This window comes from Podarcis tiliguerta, assembly GCF_965153285.1.
Source record: "Podarcis tiliguerta genome assembly, chromosome: 17".
In the NCBI taxonomy this organism is placed as follows: Eukaryota; Metazoa; Chordata; class Lepidosauria; order Squamata; family Lacertidae; genus Podarcis; species Podarcis tiliguerta.
In genome coordinates this window covers 9,215,626-9,243,498 of record NC_139550.1, presented here as the reverse complement: position 1 = coordinate 9,243,498, position 27,873 = coordinate 9,215,626, and the positions used below count along the sequence as shown (strand labels likewise).

General features: G+C 44.9%; 1 protein-coding gene across 4 annotated transcripts; it reads right to left on the bottom strand.

The window, feature by feature from the left end:
- Nucleotides 1-282: 282 nt before the first annotated feature.
- On the bottom strand, nt 283-27,684 carry LOC310667691 (olfactory receptor 10AC1-like). Of its 4 annotated transcripts, XR_014506330.1 has the most exons (4): nt 8,616-8,952; nt 4,076-4,128; nt 510-905; nt 283-409 (listed from the first exon to the last, which is right to left on the bottom strand). XR_014506330.1 is itself a non-coding variant. In XM_083420544.1 (2 exons), the coding sequence occupies exon 2, from the start codon at nt 12,509-12,511 to the stop codon at nt 11,534-11,536; it is 978 nt and encodes a 325-aa protein (XP_083276670.1). In that variant the 5' UTR covers nt 12,512-12,529; nt 27,309-27,684; the 3' UTR covers nt 10,716-11,533. The 4 variants fall into 4 exon arrangements, 1 of the variants encoding a protein (XP_083276670.1); XR_014506328.1 differs by lacking the exon at nt 8,616-8,952 and adding an exon at nt 27,309-27,530 and having other exon boundaries at nt 283-905; XR_014506329.1 differs by having other exon boundaries at nt 283-905; nt 8,616-8,992.
- Nucleotides 27,685-27,873: the final 189 nt, after the last annotated feature.

The following is a 27,873-nucleotide window of genomic DNA, read 5'->3' as shown; positions in this document are numbered from 1 at the left end:
CAAATATTGCTATACTCCGAGATTTAAAAACAGAACACAAAGCAAGTAAGACAATCAGTTTTGTTTGATTTATGTTGATGTTTAGTATTTGTTAAGTTTCCTTACTTCGGACACATGGTATGTAAGAGTCTGGTCAATCGCATTAGCAGAAAAATTGACTCATCAAGTTAGAGCTGCTAAAGGCAAGTCAAATCCCTTTCCTTTTACAACACCTGGCTGGCCAAACATTTATTAATTACATGAAAATAGAAGACAGTGAAAGAACACCACCACACTCTCATCTGAATTTATGGAATGATTTATTGAACTGAGCCAATACAGACGTTGGTAACTTTTATTCTTGTAGAAGGTTGTGATACCCAATATGTTGCGATGTTCTTTTTTGGTTATACTATGCTGATCTGTTGACCTAAACGTGAATAAAAACATTTTGTTAAAGCCTTGGCTAAGCTTCCATATTACACAGAATAATTCATCTAGCAGAATGGGGGGAAATAGCTAATCCTCACTGTTGGCAGGTGGTTCAAATTTGCAGTAGTTTCTTTCAGCAGCACCTTCTTGGTGTATTCCCCTTTCTTCAACTATCCAAGTGCAATCCAGAGGAGTTGTACATGTAGCAACATATCCATCCACCTTCCTCCGCACGGTAATGTTATAAAGTCTCCACCCCCAGCTTCCCAACTGGTGAGTGATAATATTCCAGCTGGTCACCGTATTTACTTTCTTTTTAGCTTTCGGGCCAACGTCTGTGGTGGCAATGCTGGACCAAAGCCATTGCAACCAGAAGAAAACCACGTTGCCATCCAGCAGTTTGTATATTGGCCTGGCACTGACTGCAACCGTGACATCGTCGTAACCCTGGTTGTGGACCAGGATAGTCAAGTCATTAGTTTTTGCTTCCAGCTCTGAAAAAAACAGGTAAATACAGATGATATTATTCGTTTCCCTTCCCTGAAATGAAGGCGAAGGGCAATGCTAAGCTGAGGATTTGGTGGTTATTAGCCTGACTTTTCCTTGTGCCTACTGCTACTACGTTGGCTTCCTATTCCCTATCTTTAATTTTTTTGTTTTGTTTAACAGCCAGCCTGTTGTACAGTATAATTATAAGAAATCAATGTACGCTATAGGAAAAGGCCTTTGCATAGAATCATAGAATTATAGAGTTGGAAGAGACCACAAGGGCCATCGAGTCCAACCACCTGCCAAGCAGGAAACACCATCAGAGCACTCCTGACATATGGTTGTTTTCTCTTAATGCCGTCTTCACCTATTTCCTGACCAGCAGTAATTTCTCATCGTGATCTGATGTACAATGGCCTCGTCTCTCTCATGATCCCGTACAACACAAAACACCCTCAGGATGAAATATAATTACCCCCTAGTGCATGCATCAAGTTTTACTCTATGGTTTTTATCATTTGTAAATGTGTTAAAATGTTTCCCCAACAATAAACTTCTTAGGCCATTGCGTAACATGTCCCCCACCCCACCTCACCCTGGAACTATGTCCCAGTTATATAGGACAGGCACATCCAACTACCAAGAGACTGCAATCTAATCCCAGTATAAAAAAAACTGGCAGTGATCTACCCTTTGTGGGGGGGAGGACAGAGTTCTTGAGCTTTTTTTAGGGGGGCCAGGCAAGAGTTGTTGACCTTTCTTTAGCGGGGAGACACCAGAGTTATAGAGCTTTTTAGAGGGGCAGGCCAAAGTTGTTGAACTTTTTTTTAAAGGGGGACAGAGCATAAATTGCTCACCATAGACAGAAGCAAGCAGCAATTACTCCAAATTTTGTTTCCCCAATTGTCCGCAGAAGACGGCAAAAGAACAACCATTTTGCACGACAGAAAAACACAGTGAGGGGGCCAGGGGTGGATACATTCATTCAACAGTCCCCCCCCCCCCCCGATCGCAAATGAACCCAAGATCGACCACGATCGACCGCTATAACCAGGGGATCTACCTGTCGATCACAGTCGACTGGTGGGACATCCCTGATATAGGCTGTTTCAAATCCTATACATATTTGCTTGTGGTTAAGTGCCACTTAAGTGATTAAGTGCCAACAAAGGTCCATATAGTAAAAGCTATGGTTTTCCCAGTAGTGATGTATGGAAGTGAAAGCTGGGCCATAAAGAAGGCTGATCGCCGAAGAATTGATGCTTTTGAATTATGGTGGTGGAGGAGACTCTTGAGAGTCCCATGGACTGCAAGAAGATCAAACCTCTCCATTCTGAAGGAAATCAGCCCTGAGTGCTCACTGGAAGGACAGATCCTGAAGCTGAGGCTCCAATACTTTGGCCACCTCAGGAGAAGAGAAGACTCCCTGGAAAAGACCCTGATGTTGGGAAAGATGGAGGGCACAAGGAGAAGGGGACGACAGAGGACGAGATGGTTGGATAGCGTTCTCGAAGCTACCAGCATGAGTTTGACCAAACTGCGGGAGGCAGTAGAAGACAGGAGTGCCTGGTGTGCTCTGGTCCATGGGGTCACAAAGAGCCGGGCACGACTAAACAACAACAAAAGTGCCACTGAACTTGCATAGAATCAGAATCAGATCTCCAATGCACCAGAGTGATTTGTACTGAATGCTAAAATTTTGATTTCCCACGCCAAAGATTCTGATAAATGTGTTCCTAATATACAACCTGAGGACACTTCTAGGCAGAACGGAACTTTTCTCTGAAGAGGAATTTGTGATAGTGCAGGGAGAATATGCTTAGCTCTTTTGAGGACCTCACTTCCTCCTGTTTAATAGCATTCCCACCTAACCATTTCGGTGGTCACGTGCACATTCCTTCATTTCGCAACAGCTGGGCTGAGGAATTTAGTACTGAGTTAACTAGTATTTGAGTGGGCAGACTGACAATGAAACACAGGTTCATTCATTTGAAATATTTATATGTTTGAAATATCAAATGTGAACTTAGCTGGAAGAAGTCCCGGCATGTTCCAACATGTTCATCACAGTTTAACTCTCTTGCAGGGCTTTTCCTTGAAAAGGGTTGTAGAAGATTATGTGGCTTCACAACATCCCTGATATTTCCAACTCTACAAATTCTATGATTCATTGAAACTGTCTTCTTCCTTATACAGGGGTACCTAATCTGTGGGTCTCCACATGTTTTTGGAATACAACCCCAACTTCCCTTGCTGTTCGCCACACAGTGGTACCTCGGGTTAAGAGCATAAATCGTTCTGGAGGTCTGTTCTTAACCTGAAACTGTTCTTAACCTGAAGCACCACTTTAGCTAATGGGGCCTCCCGCTGCTGCCGCGCCGCTGGAGCACGATTTCTGTTCTCATCCTGAAGCAAAGTTCTTAACCCGAAGTACTATTTCTGGGCTAGCGGAGTCTGTAACCTGAAGCGTCTGTAACCTGAGGTACCACTGTAGTTCAACAATATCTGGAAGGCTTCAGGTTACCTACCCCTTTTTTTTACAGATAGTACGTCTCTAATTCTTAGCAAGTTAGAACAGCCCATTTTTTTAAATGTCAGAACAGAAAGTCTGGTGTTTGAAACATGTTGAGAATTAAGAAGCCTTTGGGGAATAAAAATATGTAAATATATGTAAAAGGACTGGGTAAATTAAAGATGGTTGCAGAACCTGCAGCCCTTCAGCTGTTGCTTGGCTACAACTTTCACCATCCTTGACCATTAGCCATGCTGTCTGAGGCTGATGAGAGTCTAGCAACATCATAGAGGACCACACAGCTTCCCAAATCTTGTTTTAGAACATACAGCGGTACCTCGGGTTACATACACTTCAGGTTACATACACTTCAGTTACAGACTCCCCCAACCCAGAAATATTACTTCGGGTTAATAACTTTGCTTCAGGATGAGAACAGAAATTGCACAGCAGCAGCACGGCAGCAGCAGGAGGCCCCATTAGCTAAAGTGGTGCTTCAGGTTAAGTACAGTTTCAGGTTAAGAACGGACCTCCGGAACGAATTAAGTTCTTAAACCTGAGGTACCACTGTACTCCAAAGTCCTTTGCAGCACCCATGAGTTCCCCAGAGGCAGAATGTTTTAAAATCAAGGCATTTAGAAAGTGCAACATGAGATCATATACCCATTTTCTGAGGGATATTTCTTCTCAAACACCGGCAAGTCGCTGGCAAAAATCTGCAAAAGAGAGAAACGTATCTTTTTAAGAACATAAAGGATCTTTCTACTGCACCACATCTCAGTGTCCAAATAATGCTCCAAAGATTTGCACATTGATAATGGCCTCTCCGGGTATTCCTCCTCTCTAAAGAATATGCCTCCTTTGTGCTCTTAACGGGGATGCAATCTACATCCCATCTGCACAATAACTTTAAAGAAGTTAAAGCCACTACACTACAGTGGTGCCTCGCAAGACGAAATTAATTCGTTCCGCGAGTCTCTTCGTCTGGCGGTTTTTTCGTCTTGCGAAGCAAGTCCATTAGCGGCTTAGCGGATTAGCGCTATTAGCAGTTATTAGCGGCTATTAAAGGCTTAAGGGATTAGCGGATTAGCTGTTAAAAAAAGGGATTAGCGGCTTAGAAAAAGGGGGTGGGGAGCGAAAAAAAATCTCAAGACTCGCAAGACATTTTCGTCTTGCGAAGCAAGCCCATAGGGAAATTCGTCCTGCGAAGCGCATCGAAAAACGGAAAACCCTTTCTTCTAGCAGGTTTTCCGTCTTGCGAGGCATTCGTCTTGCGGGGCACCACTGTACTTTAAGCGGCAAGGACTTCTCTCAAAGAATCTTGGGAACTGCAAGTTGTTAAGGCCGCTGAGAGTTGTTAGGAGACCGTCTATTCCCAGAGTGGTTTAACAACCAATCCCTCTTCCCAGGGAGCTCTGGGAATTGTAGCTGTGAAGAGAACCGTATTCTCCTAACAACTCTCAGCATCCTTAAACTGTGGTTCCTGGGATTCCTTGGGGAAAGCCGTAACCACTTAAAGTGGTACGATACTGCTTCAAATGTACAGTGGTACCTCGGGTTACATACGCTTCAGGTTACAGGCTCCGCTAACCCAGAAATATTACCTTGGGTTAAGAACTTTGCTTCAGGATGAGAACAGAAATCGTGCAGCTGCGGCGCAGCAGCAGCAGGAGGCCCTATTAGCTAAAGTGGTGCTTCAGGTTAAGAACAGTATCACTGTATAGTGCAGATGGGACCTAAGCCAAGAATAAGGGCACGTTTTCTGAAATGTGGTATGATTACCATTTATCAGCATGTGTTGGCACTGTTCTCTCTCTGTGTCCTATCTTACAGTGCTGAATACCACCAGCCACAATGAAAGGATTCCAAAGGCATACAAAGTCTTTGTGTACTTTGTTTCCCTCCAGTTTTTTTGTCTGAACAAAAGTCATGGAGAACAATTTATTAGTGAAAAAAGGCCTTGATTAAAAATCCTTCAAGATGGCGAAGTATGGGAAGATGTGGTAGCGGGGAGAAGGGGAAAGTTCAGCTCTCTTCCCCTTTGCACCTTTTTCAAGTAAACATTACTCCCCACATGTTCCTGCGCCGCTTTGTGTGTGGATGCAGCAAACACCTGAACAAAGATGGCTGCCACCATCATGATTCGTTCCGTCCAGTGGTGGGTCTTCCCCACATATTTTCTCCTGCTAAAACTAGTCTCCAGCCTTGCTGGAGAAACCGTTTTTCTCTTTTATTCTGAGGGAATTGTGTGTTTCTGTTAACGCTGGCTACAGATTCAAGTCACTAGAATCTGTTTATACTTTCCATTACTGTTTCTTTGTTTCGGCAGCGCTCGACACAACAAGAAATCTGTTTTGCACCTAGTAGAGTCTAATTTAATTAAGTCTGCCTAATGCCTCCAGCACGCGCTGTTCAGGGCCAAATTAAACGTGACACCACCATTCATGCAACCAGCAATTATTATTAACTAAACAACATGTGTGAGGCCCCCAATCCGGATCAGGACCCTGGGGGAAGGCTAAGCAGATGTTAGCCTTTGTTTCTCCACCCTGGTTCCCATCTGGATTGAAAGGAAAACTTCCAAGACACAAGACCTACCCACCAGGGAAGAATGGCAGATGAAGTTGATGGATTATATGGAACTGGCGGAAATGACTGGTAGAATCCGAGACCAGGGAGAAGAGTCAGTGGAAGAAGACTGGAAAAAAATTTAAAGCTTATCTACAAAAACATTGTAAAATTAATGAATGTTAGAAGGATGCTGGAATGAAGCTATATGGTTTTAGCAGAAATGTAATAAAGAATTAAGTAAAAGTGGATTGATAACGGGATAAAATGAAAAATTTAAGGTTAGAACGTTAAGATAAATTATAGAACAAAAATTGAGTAAGATGGAAAGAATTTGCTGAAACAGTTAATCGAAATAGAATACAAAAAAGGGAGGTGTGAGGAGGTCGATGAAACAAGTTAATGAAAGGTAAAGATATGGAATATTGGATGTGTGTGTCAAATGTGTTGTTTCCCCCCCTTTTTTCTCTCCCCCCCCTCTTTTTTTGTATTGTTGTACTGCTTTTTTATTGTAATTGTAATGTATGTTTTGTTAAACCTTTTATTGTTTCTTCTTCTTTCTTTTTCTTTTTTCCGTAATTTCCAAACTTCTAATAAATATTTTTTAAAAAATTTAAATGAAAACTTCCATTGCCACCAATCTGGTGGAATGCAATGAGTGTGTGGGGGGTTTTTTTTGGGGGGGGGGGTAATGGACTAAAGCACCTCCAACCCCCCTGCCAGGGTACTGATCCATAATGCACTCCATGCCTGGTATTCTCTGTAAAAATAATTCACGGAGTTGCCGATTGTGTGAATGGCATTGCACCTAGTTTTGCCCTAATATGTTTACAAACCACAGACTTTGGGGCTTTCCAAGTTTCCTGCCGCCGCCGCCCTCTTCCCCTTTCTCTGTCTTGACTGTTAATGTTTGCGCAGATCGAGTCGGAACGAGTTTAAACTTGTGAGGAGCTACAAAAGGATTCCAAGAAACGGAGCGAATGTGTGGCAAAACAGCAACTATCATTACTATTATTATTACTAAGTTTTATACCCTCCCTTCACCAGCAGGTCCCAGGGCAGGTAATTGGTAATTACTCAGGGCGGGTAGAATAGTATAACTTATCTCTACAGAAATGCAGAAATACCAGCACACTAATGGCATCAGACACAAAAACCATTTCCTTATACCATCCCAGAGCTAATGGCGTAGCTGGGAGAATAAAGAGATGCTTTGAAAGCCCTCAGAGCTTGCAAATAAGCAAAGGGCATTGTGGGAATAAAACTTATTACAAGAGGTATCCTCTGCTAACACTCTTTGTGAGGAATATCACTTTTGGGCAGAGGACACAACGTCACAGACTGGTGACTGGGAGCGGCCGCCGAGACCACATAACACCAGTCTTGAAAGACCTACATTGGGTCCCAGTACGTTTCCGAGCACAATTCAAAGTGTTGGTGCTGACCTTTAAAGCCCTAAACGGCCTCGGTCCAGTATATCTGAAGGAGCGTCTCCTCCCCCGTCGTTTTGCCCGGACACTTAGGTCCAGCGCCAAGGGCCTTCTGGCGGTTCCCTCACTGCAAGAGGCCAAGTTACAGGGAACCAGGCAGAGGGCCTTCTCGGTAGAGGCGCCCGCCCTGTGGAACGCCCTCCCATCAGATGTCAAAGAGATAAACAACTATCTGACATTCAGAAGACATCTGAAGGCAGCCCTGTCCAGGGAAGTTTTTAATATGTGACATTTTAGTGTATTTTTCATCTTTGTTGGAAGCCGCCCAGAGTGGCTGGGGAAACCCAGCCAGATGGGCAGGGTACAAATAAATTATTATTATTATTATTATTATTATTATTATTATTATTATTATTATTAGAACAGTCCATCCATTTAAAGCACATTCAGGGCACTTTTTTCTCCTCAAAGAATTATGGGCACTGTAGTTTATCCCTCAGAGAGTGACAATTCCCAGCAACCCATAATGAACTACAGTGCCCAGAAGTCTTTGAGAGGAATTGTGTGCTTCAAATGTGCTTTAAAGGTAGTGTACACAGCCAGAGATTGTGCCCTTCCATCAACCAACCACTTTTTCCTCTTCCCCGCAGCTGCTGCCACCTCCATTTCTCTGCCTCTCTCTCCCACGCTCCCTCTTTCTTTCGCCTCTGCCTTAGCAGCGATGGCACTGGTAGTTTGTTCCCATTCTCTAAGGAAGTGTCAAAGGGGTCCTGTAAACCAAAATGAGACCAATCACCTGTCCAGCACTCTATGTTTGAGACAAGAGGCATCTTAGGTCTGGTTCTTTCTGGTTTCTGCCTGCCAAATTTTTTTCATGTCGTGTTTCCATTATGATTTTCTGTATTGTGTGATTTAATAAGCTGTGAGCTAGTTTCATTTTAATTAAGGGCAGTTCCACTGATGCAGTTTTAAAAACATTTTTAATTTACATATTTGCCCATTTAGCATCACATAATTATCCCTTCATTGAAGTTTTCTGCCATTCTTAGGGTGTGTGCCTTTTGTAATTAAATAGTGATAATCTAATTTTAGGCAGTTATCTAGAGAAGTTAAGACAGCACATTTGATTGTTTCAGTGTTATTTTAACTATCATACTCCATCTGTTACCATGACAGCTGCACCCCATAAAAACAATGTCACTTACCAATCTTAATCAGTTCTCCTTCTTAACAGCAAAACGAAGTTGAATGAAACTAAAGCTGAAGGAGGGCAGGTCAGATAAAGGGAGGAAAGCTTAAAGAAAAGAATCTGGAGAAATGAAACTGAAACTGTTGCCACTTTTAGTAAATGAAATGCAAATGAACAGAATTTGCATTCAGAAAAGTGGCTTTTGTGTGCCTCCTTGTGGACTTCTGCTGACATTTCCTGTTTTCAATGGATTCCTGCAGATTCTATAACTTCCACATCTGCATGGACAGAATAGGTTGGGCTTCGTGCATGAAAATAGCCAGCTGTGTTGCAATTTCTGTGAGGGTTATTCAAACTCTGTACCTTCTGCCAGCATTGTCACATGCAGAAGAAGTCAACACTCCCTTTTCTGCATTGTATGTGTGAAATTATGATATTTGAAGGTCATATGATAATTATCTTAGGAGTTTATTTCTGAAGATGTTTTCTTTCTGTTTCTGTATGTCAATGCTGGGGTCTACGTTATGTTGGCATACTGCCAGGGAGACAAAGTCCATCATGACTCCACATCGTCTCCGGACGTCCATTGATCTCCTGTAGACACACAGTATCAGCAATTAGCGACACGAGCTCCAGAAATAGTTTGCCACATTCCAGAGCCGTGCACGCTCTATCAGCAGATAAAGCACAGCGAAAGATGCACTCAGGAGAGCATTATTTACAAGTTTATTCAGCGTTGGTCAGAACAAAGAAAAACATGACTGCCTGCTTCAGTGCTCCGGCAGTGAGAGGGAGAAACGAAAGCAAAGACACAACAGAAACATCCTGTGAAACAGGAAATGCGCAGGCTGTGACACAAACATCCTGCTCCCTTTTAAGGTGGAACGGAAATATCCTAACACGTTACTGGGCTAGTAAGCCCAGATAATGTACATTTCCTTTTTTACTTTTCCTAGGTGAGTAGCTGCATCATACTTTGAGAGGTCTGCCAACAACTAAATCATCAATGAGTGAGAACTCCTCCCCACCCCCCCAATGCCTGGTTTTATATAGACTTCCACGTAATTCTGTTACTGGGATTCAGCTGCATTGGCAAAGAAAAAGCACTTTATATGCATTGTTTATGCATTCTAACACTGTGACACCAGATGGCGCTGTGGAGTTCCACTTTTGCTAACCCAATTTCTCATATAGAGTTTGCAACACGTTTAACTGAAACAAGTTTTTGATGCGTCTAGATACACACCTGGTTTCTAGTTAACCCACAGGCATATGAAATCTCTCCTAGGTGGCTAGTTGCCAAATAATTTCTCTTTTTGCTGAAATTCAAATGGTTTTTGCTTTTTTAAAAATGAAAATTCAGGGGGTTCCCATTTTGACTCATAAATAGAGCTTCAGACTCTTATCTTGGAATGTGATTGGTACAGATTGACCACAATGTGCTTCCAGGCAGTTTGGATCATTCCTCACTTAGTTAAGTGTTTCTGTGTCCAGCAATACTGCTGCCATGGGCTCCTTTGGGAGGGTGGGTGAGAAATAAATTTATTTTTTAATAATCATCATCAGTGCTTTTTTTCTGGGGGGACGCAGGGGTACGCATACCCCTAAACATTTTGTGAATCTAAGTTTGGCCTCATTGAGGGGCAGTATTTCAATATGAGTAGGAAAATGAGAGTAAAAAGGTAAAGGTAAAGGGACCCCTGACCATTAGGTCCAGTCGTGGCCAACTCTGGGGTTGCGGCGCTCATATCGCTTTATTGGCCGAGGGAGCCAGTGTACAGCTTCCGGTCATGTGGCCAGCATGACTAAGCTGCTTCTGGCGAACCAGAGCAGCGCACGGAAACGCCGTTTTCCTTCCTGCCGGAGCAGTACCTATTTATCTGCTTGCACTTTGACATGCTTTCGAACTGCTAGGTTGGCAGGAGCAGGGACCAAGCAATGGGAGCTCACCCCGTCGTGGGGATTCGAACCACCGACCTTCTGATCAGCAAGTCCTGTACACCGGCTCCCTCGGCCAATAAAGCGAGATGAGCGCTGCAACCCCAGAGTCAGCCACAACTGGACCTAATGGTCAGGGGTCCCTTTACCTTTACCTTAAGATGAATTCAATCCACCAGTCTTGTATTGTCTGACCAAATATTTGATGCTGCCCTTGTTTTTGCAGTCCCAGGCAGGCAGCAAAGACAGGAGGCTCACCAAGTATTGGCTGGAGGGGGGGAGGGACGAGGGACAGTGGCACCATTTATGTCTACTTTCCTTCCTTCCTTACAATTTATACCATATAGAAAGCATCACTGTTAATGGCTTCTGAGCTGCATATATATATCCTGGACTCACTGGATGCAGAGTAGTGGGAGGCACCTGCTGAGGAACCCCCAATGAAGTTTCCAGGGGATTGGTGGTGGGATGACAATGAGTCATTAGAGGAAGAAGAGGGAGCGGACTGGGAGGATGAGCTGTCAGAAGCTGAAGAAGGAACAGGGTTTAGTGAGCAGGAAGAGTCTGTGGCAGAGAGCAGTCCAGAATGAGAGGCAGAAGCAAAGACTGGTGAGAAGGGGGACCAAGGGGCAGAGATGAGGCAGGCTGCTGAAGAAGCCAGGGAGTCCCCCCTCTCTCCTGCTGTGACCAGCTGCCCTCCCCTCTGGTCTCCCAGAACCTGAAGAGGAATGAAAAGAGTGGAGCAAAGAGAGACAAGACAAAGGAGCCTCAGGTTGCTGGGAAAGGAACCAGGGGTGGAGTTGTAGAAGTGGTAGGAAGGCGAGGACCTTCTGTCCTTGCAACTGCCTCATCCGAGCAAGACCTACTGGGAAGAGCTGCAGCAATCACTAGACCTGAGCTGTTTTGGTTTCCTTGAATAAAGAGTTAACTTCACTGACACAGGCTGCTTCATTGCTGACCTCCAGCTCCTGACAATACAGCTGCATGGCTTACAAATTACGCAAGCCTGCCCTTGAAGGTGTTGCACTGTGCCTGAGCTAACGTTTTCTGCAGCAGCTTCCTCACAGCTCCTTTAATTTCTTTGTTCCTGAGACTGTAAATCAGAGGGTAAAGTAAGGGGGTGATGGTGGTGTAGACAAGAGACACCATCTTGTCCCGGTCTGGCATGTAGCTGGACTTGGGCCGGACGTACATGAAGGTGGCGCAGCCATAGTGTAAGACTGTGACGGCCAGGTGCGAGGCGCAAGTGGAGAAGGCTTTGCCCCGGCCAGCTGAGTCCCGGATGCGCAACACAGCCATTGAGATGCACATGTAGGACGTGAGGATAAGAAGGAAGGGGAACAGGAGGAGAATCACGCAGGCTGCAAGGAGGGGTAGCTCACTGACGTAGCTCTTTGTGCAGGCCAGGTGGAGCATGGCAGGGACATCGCAAAAGAAATGGTCAATGCGGCGGGAGTTGCAGAAAGGCAGGCGGAAGACAGCCACGGTGAGGCCCAGTGAGACCACAAAGCCCCCGAGGCAGCAGACGATAACAAGCTGAAGGCAGACTCCCTGGCTCATCATTGTCACGTAGTGCAGGGGCCGGCAGATGGCCACGTAGCGATCGTACGACATGGCTGCAAGGAGGAAGCATTCAGCGCCGCCCAGAGCCACAAAGAAATGCATTTGGGTCGCGCACCCCACAAAGGAAATGGTGCTCGCCCCTGGGCTGGGCAGGTCAGCCAACGTCTTGGGAACAATGACGAGGGTGTAACAGAGCTCGATGGCAGAGAGCTGGCAAAGGAAAAAGAGCATAGGAGGGCGGGAGGGCTCAGCAGCCACTGCCAGGAGGATGAGGAGATTTCCTGCAAGGGTGACCACATGCACCATGAGGAAGACGTAAAAGAGGAAGGTCCTCAGCAGGAGCAAGTCAGAGAATCCGAGGAGCAGGAATTCCATAGTTCCACCAGATGAAGAATGGTTACTCTTCTCCATGCAGTTTCCACATTATACCTGCAGCAAAAGGAGTGGGAAGCCGGAGCACAAAATGTAAGACGAGAGAAGCCAACAGCTACTGCCTTGTCCTGTTTGTAGTAAACAAACCCCTATGTTGCAAAGAGAACATCAGCAATGTCTAGGCAACATGATGACAATGTACATACGGAATAGACAATCTTTATAGAATTCCTTCAAACCATAACAAGTACAAAATGAGCAGTGACTACATTATTACATGAGCACTGTTCCACAGCATTTGAAATTTTCATTTACATACATTCATTTGAAATACAGTGGTACCTCGGTTACATATGCTTCAGGTTACATGCACTTCAGGTTACAGACTCCGCTAACCCAGAAATAGTGCTTCAGATTAAGAACTTTGCTTCAGAGCCAGTGTGGTTGTAGTGGTTAAGAGCGGTAGTCTCGTAATCTGGGGAACCTGGTTCGATTCCCCGCTCCTCCACATGCAGCTGCTGGGTGACCTTGGGCCAGTCACACTTCTCTGAAGTCTCTCAGCCCCACTCACCTCACAGAGTGTTTGTTGTGGGGGAGGAAGGGAAAGGAGAATGTTAGCCGCTTTGAGACTCCTTAAAGGGAGTGAAAGGCGGGATATCAAATCCAAACTCTTCCTCCTCCTCCTTCAAACTCCTCCTCCAGGATGAGAACAGAAATCGTGCTCCGGCGGCAGCAGGAGGCCCCATTAGCTAAAGGGGTGCTTCAGGTTAAGTACAGTTTCAGGTTAAATACGGACCTCCGGAACGAATTAAGTACTTAACCCAAGGTACCACTGTAAGATGAAGAAGAAGAAGAAGAGTTTGGATTTGATATCCCGCCTTTCACTCCCCTTCAGGAGTCTCAAAGCGGCTAACATTCTCCTTTCCCTTCCTCCCCCACAACAAACACTCTGTGAGGTGAGTGGGGCTGAGAGACTTCAAAGAAGTGTGACTGGCCCAAGGTCACCCAGCAGCTGCATGTGGAGGAGCGGAGACGCGAACCCGGTTCCCCAGATTAGGAGACTACCGCTCTTAACCACTACACCACACTGGCTCCCAGTTTATGAAGATGGGTTTATGAAGCAATTCTATATCCTCCTACCAGGCTGACGAAGAATTCTACAAATCAGTAGTCAATATCCGGAATCACTGTTCAGTGTTGGACATTGTATTTGCTGAATACACAAAGCTTCACAGCTTGTCTTTCATCGTACAAAGTCTGGTACCACGCTTCATTTAAAGATTTTCAGAGACTTTGAGACTAAAGATTTCATTTTGTACTTGTTATGGTTTGAAGGAATTCTATAAAGATTGTCTATTGCGTATGTACATGGTCATTGTGTTGCCTAGACATTGCTGATGTTGTCCTGTTTGCAGCCAATGGACCCTTTCTGTTGCCAACAGTTGTAGGAAGCAGCCCCCCTGTCCATGAAACCCCCTTTTGCGTCGGCTCAGTTGTGTCCTCAGTGAGAGCAGTTGCCATGATTCCCAGGTAAATGTCACATGACATTCAAGGACAGTCTAAATTTCTTTAAACTGGGCAATGCTTTTGACTCTAGAGAAGAGATGGGCATTGAAATTCTACTCAATATTTATCTAGAGCAGATTCCAATGTATAGTAAGCAGAGTAAAAACTTAAACACGTTGCAGGATTCCCCAAAAATAGACCAGAGGCATTTCATCCAGCAGAGCTTTACTGCTACTGAAGGCAAATGGGCATAATGGTCACAAATCCAATGCATTCAGGATTGGCAATGTCCATAAGAAATCCAGTTGCAGCAGACTTAACAAACTCACAGTAACTTATAATAAGTCTAAACCTTAACATTATATACGGAACACTACGCCAGAAAGAAAAGAGAGAGAAAGAAAGAGAGAGATGGAAACTCAGGCTCCTTCTGGCCTGACTATTATAGTCAGTATGACCTTGACACAAAGAGATAACAGAACCAGTTTAAACCAGCTGTGCTCAGCTTCTCTGAAGGAATAACCCAAACATCATGTAACCTTCTTTCACACAGAGAAGCTTCCAGAACCCTCTTGAATTAAGTAGAATAGGAAAGATCTCTACATATCAGATCAATACTTTCTGTACTAAGAAATGCAAACTGACACTACTGGCAACCAATGGCAGCATCTAGCCCCTGAAACAACCTAACATGTTCCTACCAACTGTTAATTTTCATATAGGAAAAGATTTTGCCCACCTCCCTTTGTAAGGAAAGGAAGTACAGTAATGAGAACCCATACTATTTTGAAGAAATGTTTTGTTGTTATTACCTCACAGGTATTACAGAAAGGCAACAGGCCACGGCCATGGGGCCTCTTCAGAAGGTTTTTCAGGAAGACCAGGACTGTCTCAAATTAAAAAATGCCAGTTCATAGATTGGCTGTTTTGCTTTCATTATATTCATATATTATATGTGGAGCGAGGCTAAATTATTTTGCAGGAGGAGACTCTGAATGGCTGCCACTGTGTTCTTCCAAGAAAGTCCTGTTCTGAAGTGCTTTTTGAGCATTGGGGAAATAAAAAATGTCTGTCACTCATCTACACTTGTCTCCTGCCTAGAAATCATGGGTCTGAGAGGTGTTCTGCTAATCCCATGCTTTCTAGGCATGGGTCTGAGTGGTTTTCTGTTTCTCCCATTGCTTTCCCCAAGAAAATCTGCTCTTTACTGCTGAATTGGAGCAAATGTCAGTCCATGGAAAACCCAATGGACATTTGCTTCAACTGAGTGGTAAACAGCAGGTTTTTCCAGGTGAAAGTGGCAGGGCAAGTGGAGGCATGGACAAGCCCTATTATTGAGGTACACTATTATATTGGACAGCAGTTCAATCTACACATAAAATAGGGTAAAACTCCCGAAAACTGCAATCTTAATGCCTATCTACTCATAAGCCTTTGAGATCAGTGGTGAGACTTAACTCCCAATTAAACATGCTGATGAATCAGTGGAATTATTCAGCAAAACAACACTGGGGACAATGTGGGAGGAGATAATTGCATGAAAACATTTCTACCCATTAATTTCTGGGGAGATTTCAAGAATGTTGGCTGAATCGTTGTTTTTCAGAGTTTTTAGAAGCACATTTGTTCCTCAGCCTCCTGTCAATTGATGAAATCATACCATCAAAGCACATATGCTTTGATCTTGTTTCTAGCTTTAGGACTAATATAGTGGCTTCCAAATTTTAAATCCCTGGTCTAGAGGTCGCACGTAGCATATTAAATTTACCTGTGAAGTGCAAAACAACAACAACAACGTACTGTAGTAACAACAACAATTACAATAATACTAATAATACAAGGACAGTGAATGGGAACATACTCAAAAATATTGCACAGCAAAACCATAACAATAACACAGGTAAGGTATTACTGTATTCATTGAACCCAAAATTTAAGAGGATTAAAAACTAGAACCATAGAGTTGGAAGAGACCACAAGGGCCATCGAGTCCAACCCCCTGCCAAGCAGGAAACACCATCAGAGCACTCCTGACATATGGTTGTCAAGGCTCTGCTTAAAGACCTCCAAAGAAGGAGACTCCACCACACTCCTTGGCAGAAAATTCCACTGTTGAACAGCTCTTACTGTCAGGAAGTTCTTCCTAATGTTTAGGTGGAATCTTCTTTCTTGTAGTTTGGATCCATTGCTCCGTGTCCCCTTCTCTGGAGCAGCAGAAAACAACCTTTCTCCCTCCTCTATGTGACATCCTTTTATATATTTGAACATGGCTATCATATCACCCCTTAACCTCCTCTTCTCCAGGCTAAACATGCCCAGCTCCCTTAGCCGTTCCACATAAGGCATCGTTTCCAGGTCTTTGACCATTTTGGTTGCCCTCCTCTGGACACATTCCAGTTTGTCAGTGTCCTTCTTGAACTGTGGTGCCCAGAACTGGACACAGTACTCCAGGTGAGGTCTGACCAGAGCAGAATACAGTGGCACTATTACTTCCCTTGATCTAGATGCTATACTCCTATTGATGCAGCCCAGAATTGCATTGGCTTTTTTAGCTGCCGCGTCACACTGTTGGCTCATGTCAAGTTCATGGTCAACCAAGACTCCTAGATCCTTTTCACACGTACTGCTCTCAAGCCAGGTGTCACCCATCTTGTATTTGTGCCTCTCATTTTTTTTTTTGCCCAAGTGCAATACTTTACATTTCTCCCTGTTAAAATTCATCTTGTTTGTTTTGGCCCAGTTCTCTAATCTGTCAAGGTCGTTTTGAAGTGTGATCCTGTCCTCTGGGGTGTTAGCCACCCCTCCCAGTTTAGTGTCATCTGCAAATTTGATCAGGATGCCCTTGAGTCCATCATCCAAGTCGTTGATAAAGATGTTGAATAAGACCGGGCCCAAGACAGAACCCTGTGGCACCCCACTAGTTACTCTTCTCCAGGATGAAGAGGAACCATTGATGAGCACCCTTTGGTTTCGGTCAGTCAGCCAGTTACAAATCCACTGAGTGGTAGCATAGTCAAGACCGCATTTTACCAGCTTCTTTGCAAGAATATCATGGGGCACCTTGTCAAATGCCTTGCTGAAATCAAAGTAGGCTACATCCACTGCGTTCCCTTCATCTACCAGGCTTGTAATTCTGACAAATAACGAGATCAGGTTAGTCTGACATGACTTATTTTTCAGAAATCCATGCTGACTATTGGTGATCACAGCATTCCTTTCTAGGTGCTCACAGACTGTTTGCTTAATGATCTGCTCCAGAATCTTCCCTAGTATTGATATCAGACTGACTGGGCGGTAATTATTTGGGTCCTCTCTTTCCCCCTTTTTGAAAATAGGGACATTTGCCCTCCTCCAGTCTGCCGGGACTTCGCCTGTTCTCCAGGAATTCTCAAAGATGACTGCCAGTGGTTCTGAGATCACATCTGCCAGTTCTTTTAATACTCTTGGATGCAGTTCATCTGGCCCTGGAGACTTGAATACATCTAGACTAGCCAAGTATTCTTGTACTATCTCCTTAGTTATTCTGGGATGTGTTTCCTCTGCTGAATCATTTGCTCCAGATTCTTCAGGTTGGGCATTGTTTTCTTTATCGGAGAAGACTGAGGCAAAGAAGGCATTGAGGAGTTCAGCCCTTTCTGTGTCCCCTGTTTGCATTTCACCATCTTCTCCTCTGAGTGACCCCACTGATTCTTTGTTCTTCCTTTTGCTACGAACATACCCATAAAAGCCTTTTTTGTTGCTTTTAACCTCTCTAGCAAGCCTGAGTTCATTCTGTGCTTTAGCTTTTCTGACTTTGTGTCTACACGTGCTGGCTATTTGTTTGAATTCCTCTTTGGTGGTTTCCCCCCTTTTCCATTTTTTGTACACATCCTTTTTTAATCTTAACTCAGTTAAAAGTTCTTTAGATAGCCACCCTGGCTTCTTTAGGCACCTTCCATGTTTCCGTCTCATTGGTATTGCCTGAAGTTGTGCTTTTACTATCTCCCTCTTAACAAACTCCCAGCCATCATGAACTCCCTTTCCTTTTAGTATTACTGTCCATGGGATCTCACCCAGCACTTCCCTAGGTTTTATGAAGTCGGCATCTTAAAGTCAAGAAATTGAGTCCTAGTATGCTTGGCTGCTCCTTTCCGCTGTATAGTAAACTTCAGAAGAGCATGGTCACTTGCGCCTAATGATCCTTCCACTTCTACCCCACTAACCAGGTCATCAACATTTGTTAGGACCAGATCTAAAATGGCTGTTCCTCTTGTTGCTTCTCCCACTTTCTGGACAATGAAGTTGTCTGCAAGGCCAGTGAGGAATCTGTTTGACCTTATGCTCTTGGCTGAGTTTGACATCCAACAAATATCCGGGTAATTGAAGTCCCCCATTACTACTATCCCCCTTCCTTTTGCATGCTTGGCCATCTGTTCCAGGAAGGCATCATCTATGTCCTCTGTTTGGCTTGGGGATGTATAGTAAACTCCCACAATGAGGTCACTGTTATTCTTCTCTCCCTTAATTTTGACCCAAATGCTCTCACTTTGGCTGTGAGGTTCTAAATCTTGGATCTCTTCACAGGTATACAAATCCCTGACATATAACACCACTCCTCCTCCTTTCTTGTCTGGTCTGTTTCTCTGAAATAGATTGTATCCCTCCATTATTACATTCCAATCGTGGGACTTATCCCAGCAGGTTTCAGTGATGCCTATTATGCCATATTTAGTTTGCTGTATCAAGAGCTCAAGCTCATCTTGTTCATTTCCCATGCTTTGCGTATTAGTGTACAGACATTGAAGTCCATTAATCATTCCCCCGTTTCTCTTATTTAAGGATTTTTTTCCTCCCACCACTAGGTCTGCGTGCTGTTTGCTCCATTTGGTCTATGACATTTGGATGATCATCTTCATCAATTGATAGACTCCTACCTTCAGGAGCACTGTCTCCCTCCCCCACATTAGTCAGTTTAAAGCCCTCCTGATGAGGTTTCTGAGATTTTTGGCAAAAACATTCCTCCCATTGCTTGCCAGAAGTCCATCTTCAAGAAACTGCAGTCCGTGATCGAAGAATCCAAACCGTTCCTGTTTACACCATTTGCAAAGCCAGCTGTTCACTTCCACTATTTTCCCCTCTCTCCCTGGGCCATGTCGTTCAACTGGGAGGACAGATGAGATGACAATTTGTGCATTTAATTGCTTCAATTTCCTGCCCAGAGCCTCGTAGTCTCTTTTGATCTTCTGGGGGCTATTGCTTGCAGTGTCATTGGTTCCCACATGAACCAAGAGGAAGGGGTATTTGTCAGTGGGCTTTATGATTCCTTGCAGTCGTTCAGTTACATCTTGGATCTTAGCCCCGGGGAGACAGCACACTTCCCGAGACATCTTGTCAGGCCCACAGATCACTGCTCCTGTTCCCCTCAGTAGGGAATCCCCTATCACCACTACACGCCTCTTCCGTGAGCTGTCCATTCCAAGGTCGCCTGCACATTCTCTGAGGACTGACTTTGCTGCTCGTCTTCATATACCTGATCGACTGTAAGGAGGGAGAGATCCTCAAATGAAGTCTGCTCTTCGTCTTCCATGCTAGGGGAGAGGACCTCAAAGCGATTGTGTATTTCTAAACAATCAGAGCGAACCCTGGGCCTCCTACTTCTTTGAGACTAGCTCCCCTAAATCTAAAAGATGGATCAAACTGCGCGCGCTGCTGCCCTGCAAGCTCTGATAAGCTCCTCCCACAGCTAATCACCTGCTTCAACAGAAACCCTGCCCCCTCTGACCTTTGCACAGGGAGAGCAGCTAATCAGCCACAAAGAAACACACACACAAGAAAACCCTTTTTGCTCCTTCTTCAGCTGCTGCCCTGCAGATTGAACTGCAGAGTTTCACTTTTTAAATGGAAAGCAGAACTAACTAAACAAAAATTGCCCCCTCCCAAATTCTCCACACTACTTATGGGTGTTGAAATGGTGAAGGGGATTTCACGGAATATTCTCTAGAAAAGGGCTGACATTCTCTTTGTTTATTATTATCATTTATTAATTTTTATTAAGCACAAATTAGAAAACATACATATTTACAACAAAAGAAAATACAAAAGAAAAAGAAAATATATATAACCAAGGAAAAAAATTAGAAAATACTTTGTCTCTTTTCATATTTACAGTTATTTATACCTCTATAAAATGCTATTCACAATAAAGGAGTGAAATGAAAGATATCAGAAAAAAAGAACAAAGAAAAAATAAAGAAGTAAAAGAAAAGGATCATAGGTTAATTATATATTTTTTTAAATTAACCTATGGACTGACATTCTCAAGCAGTTCAAGTGTAAGTGTGTGTGTGTAATATATAGAATGATGTTCTAATGATATCTCAATCTGGAGATATCCAGCACCAAATCTACATCTGGACCTTTGCCTAATGTTCCAAAAACTTATCAGAATGATCAGCCTTCTCTACTGTACTCCTGGCGAGACAGGATGGACAGATCTTTCAAATTCGAATCTGGCTCTTTGTTGGCCAGTGATCCACATTTTATAACACATACCTCATTAATACTTCCACAGCCACAGATAGAACCAACAATCCTCCAATTAACCCAGGAGGGAGAGGGGGATTGACAGTTAATGAAATACCATGGGACTGCCCCCCCCCCCGCTTGGGGTGCGGTTGGTTGGGTTTTATCTTCTAGGGATACTTACCCTATCAGACCTCCACCTCTTTCCCATACCATTTTGACCCAGGAGTCCTGGCCCAAGGATGACTTGTTATTGAGGGGATGTTACCCATCTATTCGGGAGGCTAGTATGGGATCTGGGATTTCCACAATTGAAGGGCTAGGGAGGAATGACGGTGGGGCTAGATATCTCTATCGGCGAAGGGTTTCGAGATGCAGTGATCCTCGAACCCCTTCCAATCTATGCCCCATCCCAAGGGATGAGGGTAGGGAGAGCAAGGATTACACACCTCTGTCATTGGTGCTGTGCAATGCCAGGTCTATAGGCAACAAAACCGCCACCATGCATGACTTTTTTGTCTCGCAGGGGATTGACCTGGCTTGCGTGACGGAGACCTGGGTACGGGAAGGCGAAGTAGTCTCCCTACATGAGATAACACCCCCAGGTTTCTCTGTCCTCCATCAATCGCGGACTGGGGTCGGGGGGAAGGGGTAGCGTTGTTATTCCAGGAGGATTGCTCTTTCAGAGCTCTGCCATCACCGGCGATCTCCGGCATTGAATGTGTTGGTCTCGTGTGGGGCACCAAGGAGAGCTTGGCTGTCTGGCTGGTGTACCGACCACCCAGCACACCTGCAGCCACCCTGTCAGACCTGCTGGAGGTGGTGGCGGGCTGGGCCTTGGAGTTCCCAAACCTACTGGTTTTGGGAGACTTCAACGTCCATGCCGATGCCGCTCCCTCCTCACAGGCTTTGGACCTAGTGACTTCCATGGCAACACTAGGGCTCTCCCAGTTTGTTTTGGGCCCCACTCATCAAGCAGGCCACACGCTGGATCTGATCTTTGGGGCTGGCTTAGATGTGATCATGCTCCCCTCTGTGGAAGTGCCATGGTCTGATCACTACGCTCTGAAAGCCAAGATTCTTCCCGCTCCTCCCCGGCTCAGGTGGTGAACCTATTTGGGCTCGTCCGCGAAAACTGATGGATCCTGATAGATTCCAACAAGCCTTGCGGAACCCTGCTCCTCCTGGCGACTCATTAGATGACCTTGTTGAGGACTGGAATAACCGGCTCTTGGCAGCTATTGATGAGATCACGCCTAAGCGCCCTCTGCGACCCCGTCGAAACCGGGCACCTTGGTTTACTGAGGAGCTCCGGAAAATGAAGCAGGATCTCAGACGGCTAGAACGAGTATGGCGACGGACTCGTGACGGAGCCTCAAGAACATCTTATAGGACGCTTATGAAAGCCTATGAGATGGCTATGAAAGCTGCTAAGAAATCTTACTTTGCAGCTTCCATTGCATCCGCTAGCTCTTGCCCGGCACAACTTTTAGAATAATTAGGTCAATAACGTCCTTAGGAGGACAACCAAATTTAAGCACAAATTCGACCCACAGCTGTGAGGCATTCGCAAGCTTTTTTGCGCAGAAAGTCCTGTTGCTCCGCCGTGACCTCCCTGCCAATTTAGATACAGTGACTGAACTGGAGGCCCCTCGACTGACTTCAGGTCCAGTGTTGGACCATTTCGATCGGATACTCCCTAATGATGTGGATAGATTCCTCCAAGTTGGTAGGCCCACCACCTGCCTCCTTGATCCGTGCCCGTCTTGGCTGATTAGGGAGTGTCCAGATGTTGCGCGGACCGCCCTGGTTGAAATTATCAATTTGTCCCTTGACACGGGGACATTCCCAGGGGAACTGAAGGAAGCAGTGGTGTGTCCACTCTTAAAGAAAACTTCATTAGATCCCTTAGACCTATCCAATTACTGCCCAGTTTCAAATCTTCCATACCTGGGTAAGGTAATTGAGAGAGCGGTTGCTGAACAGCTTGGTAGGTTTCTGGAGGAAACATTGGCATTAGATCCATTTCAGTCCGGTTTCTGTCCTGGTTTTGGGACGGAGACGGCTCTGGTTGCCCTAACAGATGATCTCCGTAGACAACTGGATCAAGGCGGGTCAGGACTGCTGATCCTTTTGTATTGGTCAGCAGCCTTTGACATGGTCAGTCATGATCTTCTGGACCACCGCCTCGCAGACGTGGGGATACAGGGCATAGCCCATAACTGGTTGTGCTCTTTTATCTCTAGTCGGGGACAGAGGGTGGCACTAGGGAGGGAAATGTCATCGCACCACTCCTTGGTGTGTGGAGTGCCGCAGGGCGCAATTCTCTCCCCGATGCTTTTTAACATCTTTATGCGCCCCCTTGCCCAGATTATCCGGAGGTTTGGGCTGGGCTGTCACCAATATGCTGATGACACTCAGCTCTACCTGTTGATGGATGGCCACACCGACTCAGCCCCGAAGACACTGACCAGATGTTTGGAAGCTGTGGCTGGATGGTTTCGTGGGAGCCGATTGAAACTAAATCCTTCGAAGACAGAGGTCTTATGGCTAGGTTGGGATGGCATGGGGGTGAGGGACCAACTCCCTTCTCTTGCGGGGGCCCAATTAGTGCCATTGCCTTCCGTTAAGAGTTTGGGTGTAATCCTTGACGCCTCCCTTTCCATGGAGGCGCAAGTTACAGCAACAGCCAAGGCGACATTCTTCCACCTTCGCCACATCAAGCAGTTGGTCCCTTACCTTTCCCGCCCCGACCTGGCCACAGTGATCCATGCGACGGTCATCTCCAGTCTGGACTACTGTAATTCGCTCTACGTGGGGCTGCCCTGGAAGCTGTCCCAGAAACTCCAGTGGGTACAGAATGCTGCAGCGAGGCTCCTCACGGGGTCTCTGCCATGGGAGCATATCCACCCAGTGCTTTTCAAGCTGCACTGGCTCCCGGTGGAGTACAGGGTCAGATTTAAGGTGCTGCTTTTGACCTTTAAAGCCCTTCATGGCCTTGGACCCTCGTACCTACGGGACCGCCTCTCCTGGTATGCCCCACGGAGAGCCTCAAGGTCCATAAATAACAACACCCTAGTGGCCCCAGGCCCTAAGGAAGTTAGATTGGCTTCAACCAGAGCCAGGGCCTTTTCAACTCTGGCTCCGGCCTGGTGGAACGCTCTGCCTCATGAGACCAGGGCCCTGCAGGACCTGATTTCTTTCCGCAGGGCCTGTAAGACAGAGTTTTTCCGCCTGGCCTTTGGCTTGGAGCCAATTTGATTCCCTCCCTCCCTCACTCTCTTTCTTTTTTCTTTTCCTTCTCCTCCTGCGATGAGGCTACATTTTAATATTTTAATGTTACATTATTTTCATGTTGTATTTTACTTTTGTTTTTAAGTTGTAATCATTCACCTTGTTTTTATTATTGCTTGTAAGCCGCTCTGAGCCCAGCCTTGGCTGGGGAGGGCGGGGTATAAATAAAAAATTATTATTATCATTATTAACAAATCTCTTCTTAGTAACACAGGAAACCAGCCCAGCAGCCTTCAACATCACAACATCCCCATGTAGAGATGGATGAATCTTCCAATTTTGATTCCTCTTAGGTTCTAATTTTTTAATCTTAAATTTGATTTGTCTCTTATGCACATCAGGTTGCCATTAAAAAAAACTTCTCACAAAAAAAATGCCAGCATTTTAGTGTGCATTTATCCTAATATAAACGTATTAAAGTTTTGGTATGTGCCTATTTTTGTACTGACATGTTCTTGTATGTTATTTTCACTAACCTCCCTCAATGTATGGATTTTTGTACACATTTTTGGGTTGGGGGATCCCATCACAAAATTTGGAGAAGTATGAATTTCGAAGTCTCTCTGTGTTTTGGTGTGTGTGTGTATGTGTGTATGTGTGTATGGGATGTATGAATGAGAAGGGTTTCCATTACAGTGGTGCCTCGCAAGACGAAAAGAATCCATTCCGCGGGTCTTTTCGTCTTGCGGTTTTTTCGTCTTGCGAAGCAAGCCCATTGACGGAGTTGCGCTATTAGTGCTATTGGCGATTTAAGGGCTAAAAATGGCTTTTTAAGGGGTGGGGGATTAGCGGTTTTGCTGCTAAAATGCTTTTAGCAGCTTAGCAATTCAAAATAAGGGGTTTTGGAGCAAAAAAAAAAAAATTCTAATTTTTTCGTCATTTTTCGTCTTGCGAAGCAAGCCCATAGGGAAATTCGTCCTGCGAAGCGCCTCTGCAAACGGGAAACCCTTTCGTCTTGCGGGTTTTCCGTCTTGCGAGGCATTCATCTTGCGGGGCACCACTGTAAATTGTTAACTGAACCAAATTACTTCCCCATCCCTATGTCACAATCTCCCTCTTATTCCCTGACATATAAACTTTAGACATAGTCAAATGTTCATAGAAACAACTTCCATGTTGGGATTCTCAGGGTGCACAATATGGCTATACAACATCGCGTTTGAATTAAGTGCTTTGCCTGTCAAACACTGACAGACATTTAAACAAAAGATACCTGTATCTAATAAAGCTAGTAATTATACAGATATTCAAACCCTCTTCATTGTCTCAGTGTCAGTTTCTCTTCCCATGGGGGAGGCATGGCTTTAATCACTAGTCTCCTTTTAAAAATCATTTTTATAATGATATAAGGCAGATGGGAAGGATACAAGGATACCACAGCAATTAAAGCTCTCCCTGCTTCATAGGAACTGACATAAGGGCAATGTAGGGGTTATTCATAAACAACCTTCCAGGTTCAATCGGTTAGAAAAAAATAAAATGGCCAGTAGGACCTGTAAACTGGAAACTTTTAATGCATATTTGCTTAGGTAAAGGTAAAGGTACTCCTGCCCGTACGGGCCAGTCTTGACAGACTCTAGGGTTGTGCGCTCATCTCACTCTAGAGGCCGGGAGCCAGCACTGTCCGAAGACACTTCTGGGTCACGTGGCCAGCGTGACATCGCTGCTCTGGCGAGCCGGCACCAAAGCAGCACACGGAAATGCCGTTTACCTTCCCGCTATAAAGCGCTACCTATTTATCTACTTGCACTTAAGGGTGCTTTCGAACTGCTAGGTGGGCAGGAGCTGGGACCGAACGATGGGAGCTCACCCCGCCGCGGGGATTCGAACCACCGACCATGCGATCGGCAAGTCCTAGGCACTGAGGTTTTACCCACAGCGCCACCCGCGTCCCTGCATATTTGCTTAGTGGGATGTATTTATGAGTGCAAAGATTATAGAAGAATCCTGGCCATGAGCAAGGATATTGATATAACACTATATTAAGTGCTGTTTGAAATCTTCGGTTTGATTCCACTTTCAGATAGTTAAAGAAAAGCCACACCTTAGCAGAGTTAAAGGGGTTTTGTGTAGCAGCAAGCTAAACTGGTCCTGGTGAAGAGATTAATCTGGCTCTACATGCATTGGGTTTTCTGTAATAAGCTTTGTTTTCTATCTGTCACCCACTTCTGTTTTGAGTCCCATTCTGCTACGTTTGGTAAACGATAACCAACCAGTTCCTAACTGTGGGGTGACAGATTTTTAGATAGGCATAGCAGCATACTATCCTAAACTGGTCCTGATGAAAAATTTACTCTGCATGCGTTATTGGGTTTTCTGTAGAATCGCAGAGTTGGAAGGGATCACAAGGGTTATCTAGTCCAACCCCCTGCAATGCAGGAATCTTTTTGCCCAACATGGGGCTTGAACCTACGACTCTTAAGAGACTCATGTTTTACTGACCGAGCAATAGGCTGTAATAAGCTTTGTTTTCTATCTGCCACCCACATATATTTTGGGCTGTATTTGGTAAACAGAAACCAACCAATTCCTAACTTGCGGGTGTCAGATTTTGAGAGAGGCTTAGTAGCAGACCATTTAAAGGAGAATGGTGGCCAGACCAAATATGGCGGAGCAGCCATGTGCATAGGACATGACGCACTCTCTTTGGTGCCATGGAACCACACTCCTGACACAAGTTTTGATGATGCCTAGATGGGGCTAGAGCAGGTTTTGGGCAAGCTCATAGTCAGTATGACTGCATCACTGCCAACCCCTTGCTCCAGGGGTCAGCAAACTTATTCAGCAGGAGGCCAGACCACTGTCCCTCAGACCTTGTGGGGGGCCGGACTATATTTTGGAAAAAAGAAAGAACGAATTCCTATGCCCCACAAATAACCCAGAGATGCATTTTAAATAAAAGGATGCATTGTACTCATGTAAAAACACACTGATTCCCAGACCAGCTGCGGGCTGGATTTAGAAGGCGATTGGGCCGGATCCGGCCCCCGGGCCTTAGTTTGTCTACCCCTGCCTTGCCCCCATTGGTGCAACATGTGGCCCTGACCTTGCTGTTGCCCCAACCAGGTAAAACAACAGCAAAGAGCAGCGTCGGAAGGGCAGCTCTGCAGCTCTTTACCCTTCACGCATGCCAGTACTGCTCACATCATCTCTGACCATCGGCCATGCTGGAGGGAACTGTTGAGGGGACCACAGGTTCTTAATTTTGATGGGAATGATCCGAATCCCTTGTCTGCGTAACTAATTCTTCAGGTAAGAAAAACAGTGCAGGCAAGAACGCTCAATGGGAAAACAAGGAAGCTAAGTGGCAACTTCTGCCCAGTTCAAAAAGTACGTGTAATACAGAAATCTTGTTATAATATCTCAGCTTCTGTTTTGGCTATGAAGAGCAGCTGCAGAGGGGGGCAGTGATTTGCACTGAGAAGCAGTAACTGTGATTTGTGGAGGGTTGTCTTAATCTTTCCCCACCTACTGCCTTTTTCGCTGAAACTCCCGCTATCCAGATCCCAGATGTATTTTTTGTTTTTGGCCTTACCTTAATCATGTCTCATATGCTTTTCATTCAGTTGTGCTGAGAAGGTTTGGGCCCACAACCTGGACCCCTTTCTCCTCCCGTAGTTTCATCAGCAGAAATATTATTCTTTCCTCAGCAGCAGCCACACCTTTCTTATTACTCTTGTTTTCGCCTTATATCCAGTCTGCAAAAGAGGACCTTCCTTCCCCGTTCCCCAGCTTTTCCTGCCCTCCCCTGAGAACCCCCAGAAGAACTGCAAAGCTACTTCAAAGTATTACAAGTTCCTTGTAATAAGCTATGAGGCCAAAAAGTTATTGAGAGGCCCAGTTTTTCAGCCAGTGGAGATTGTGCTCCGTCTTCATTAAAAAAATAAGTAAATCTGAGCTTAGGTTGTCCTCCTGACTCCTGCTAATTTGGATAAAAACGCCTATTTTTGTGTACTGTGGTGGTTGTTTTTAAGCTTGAAATGAATGAAGTGAAAAACTGTTTTTATTTAACATCCACTCTTTTAAAAATTATTTTTAAAAATGTTTATTAGAAACTGATAATCAGTTCACACAAAGCATGAAATGCACACCAAGATTTT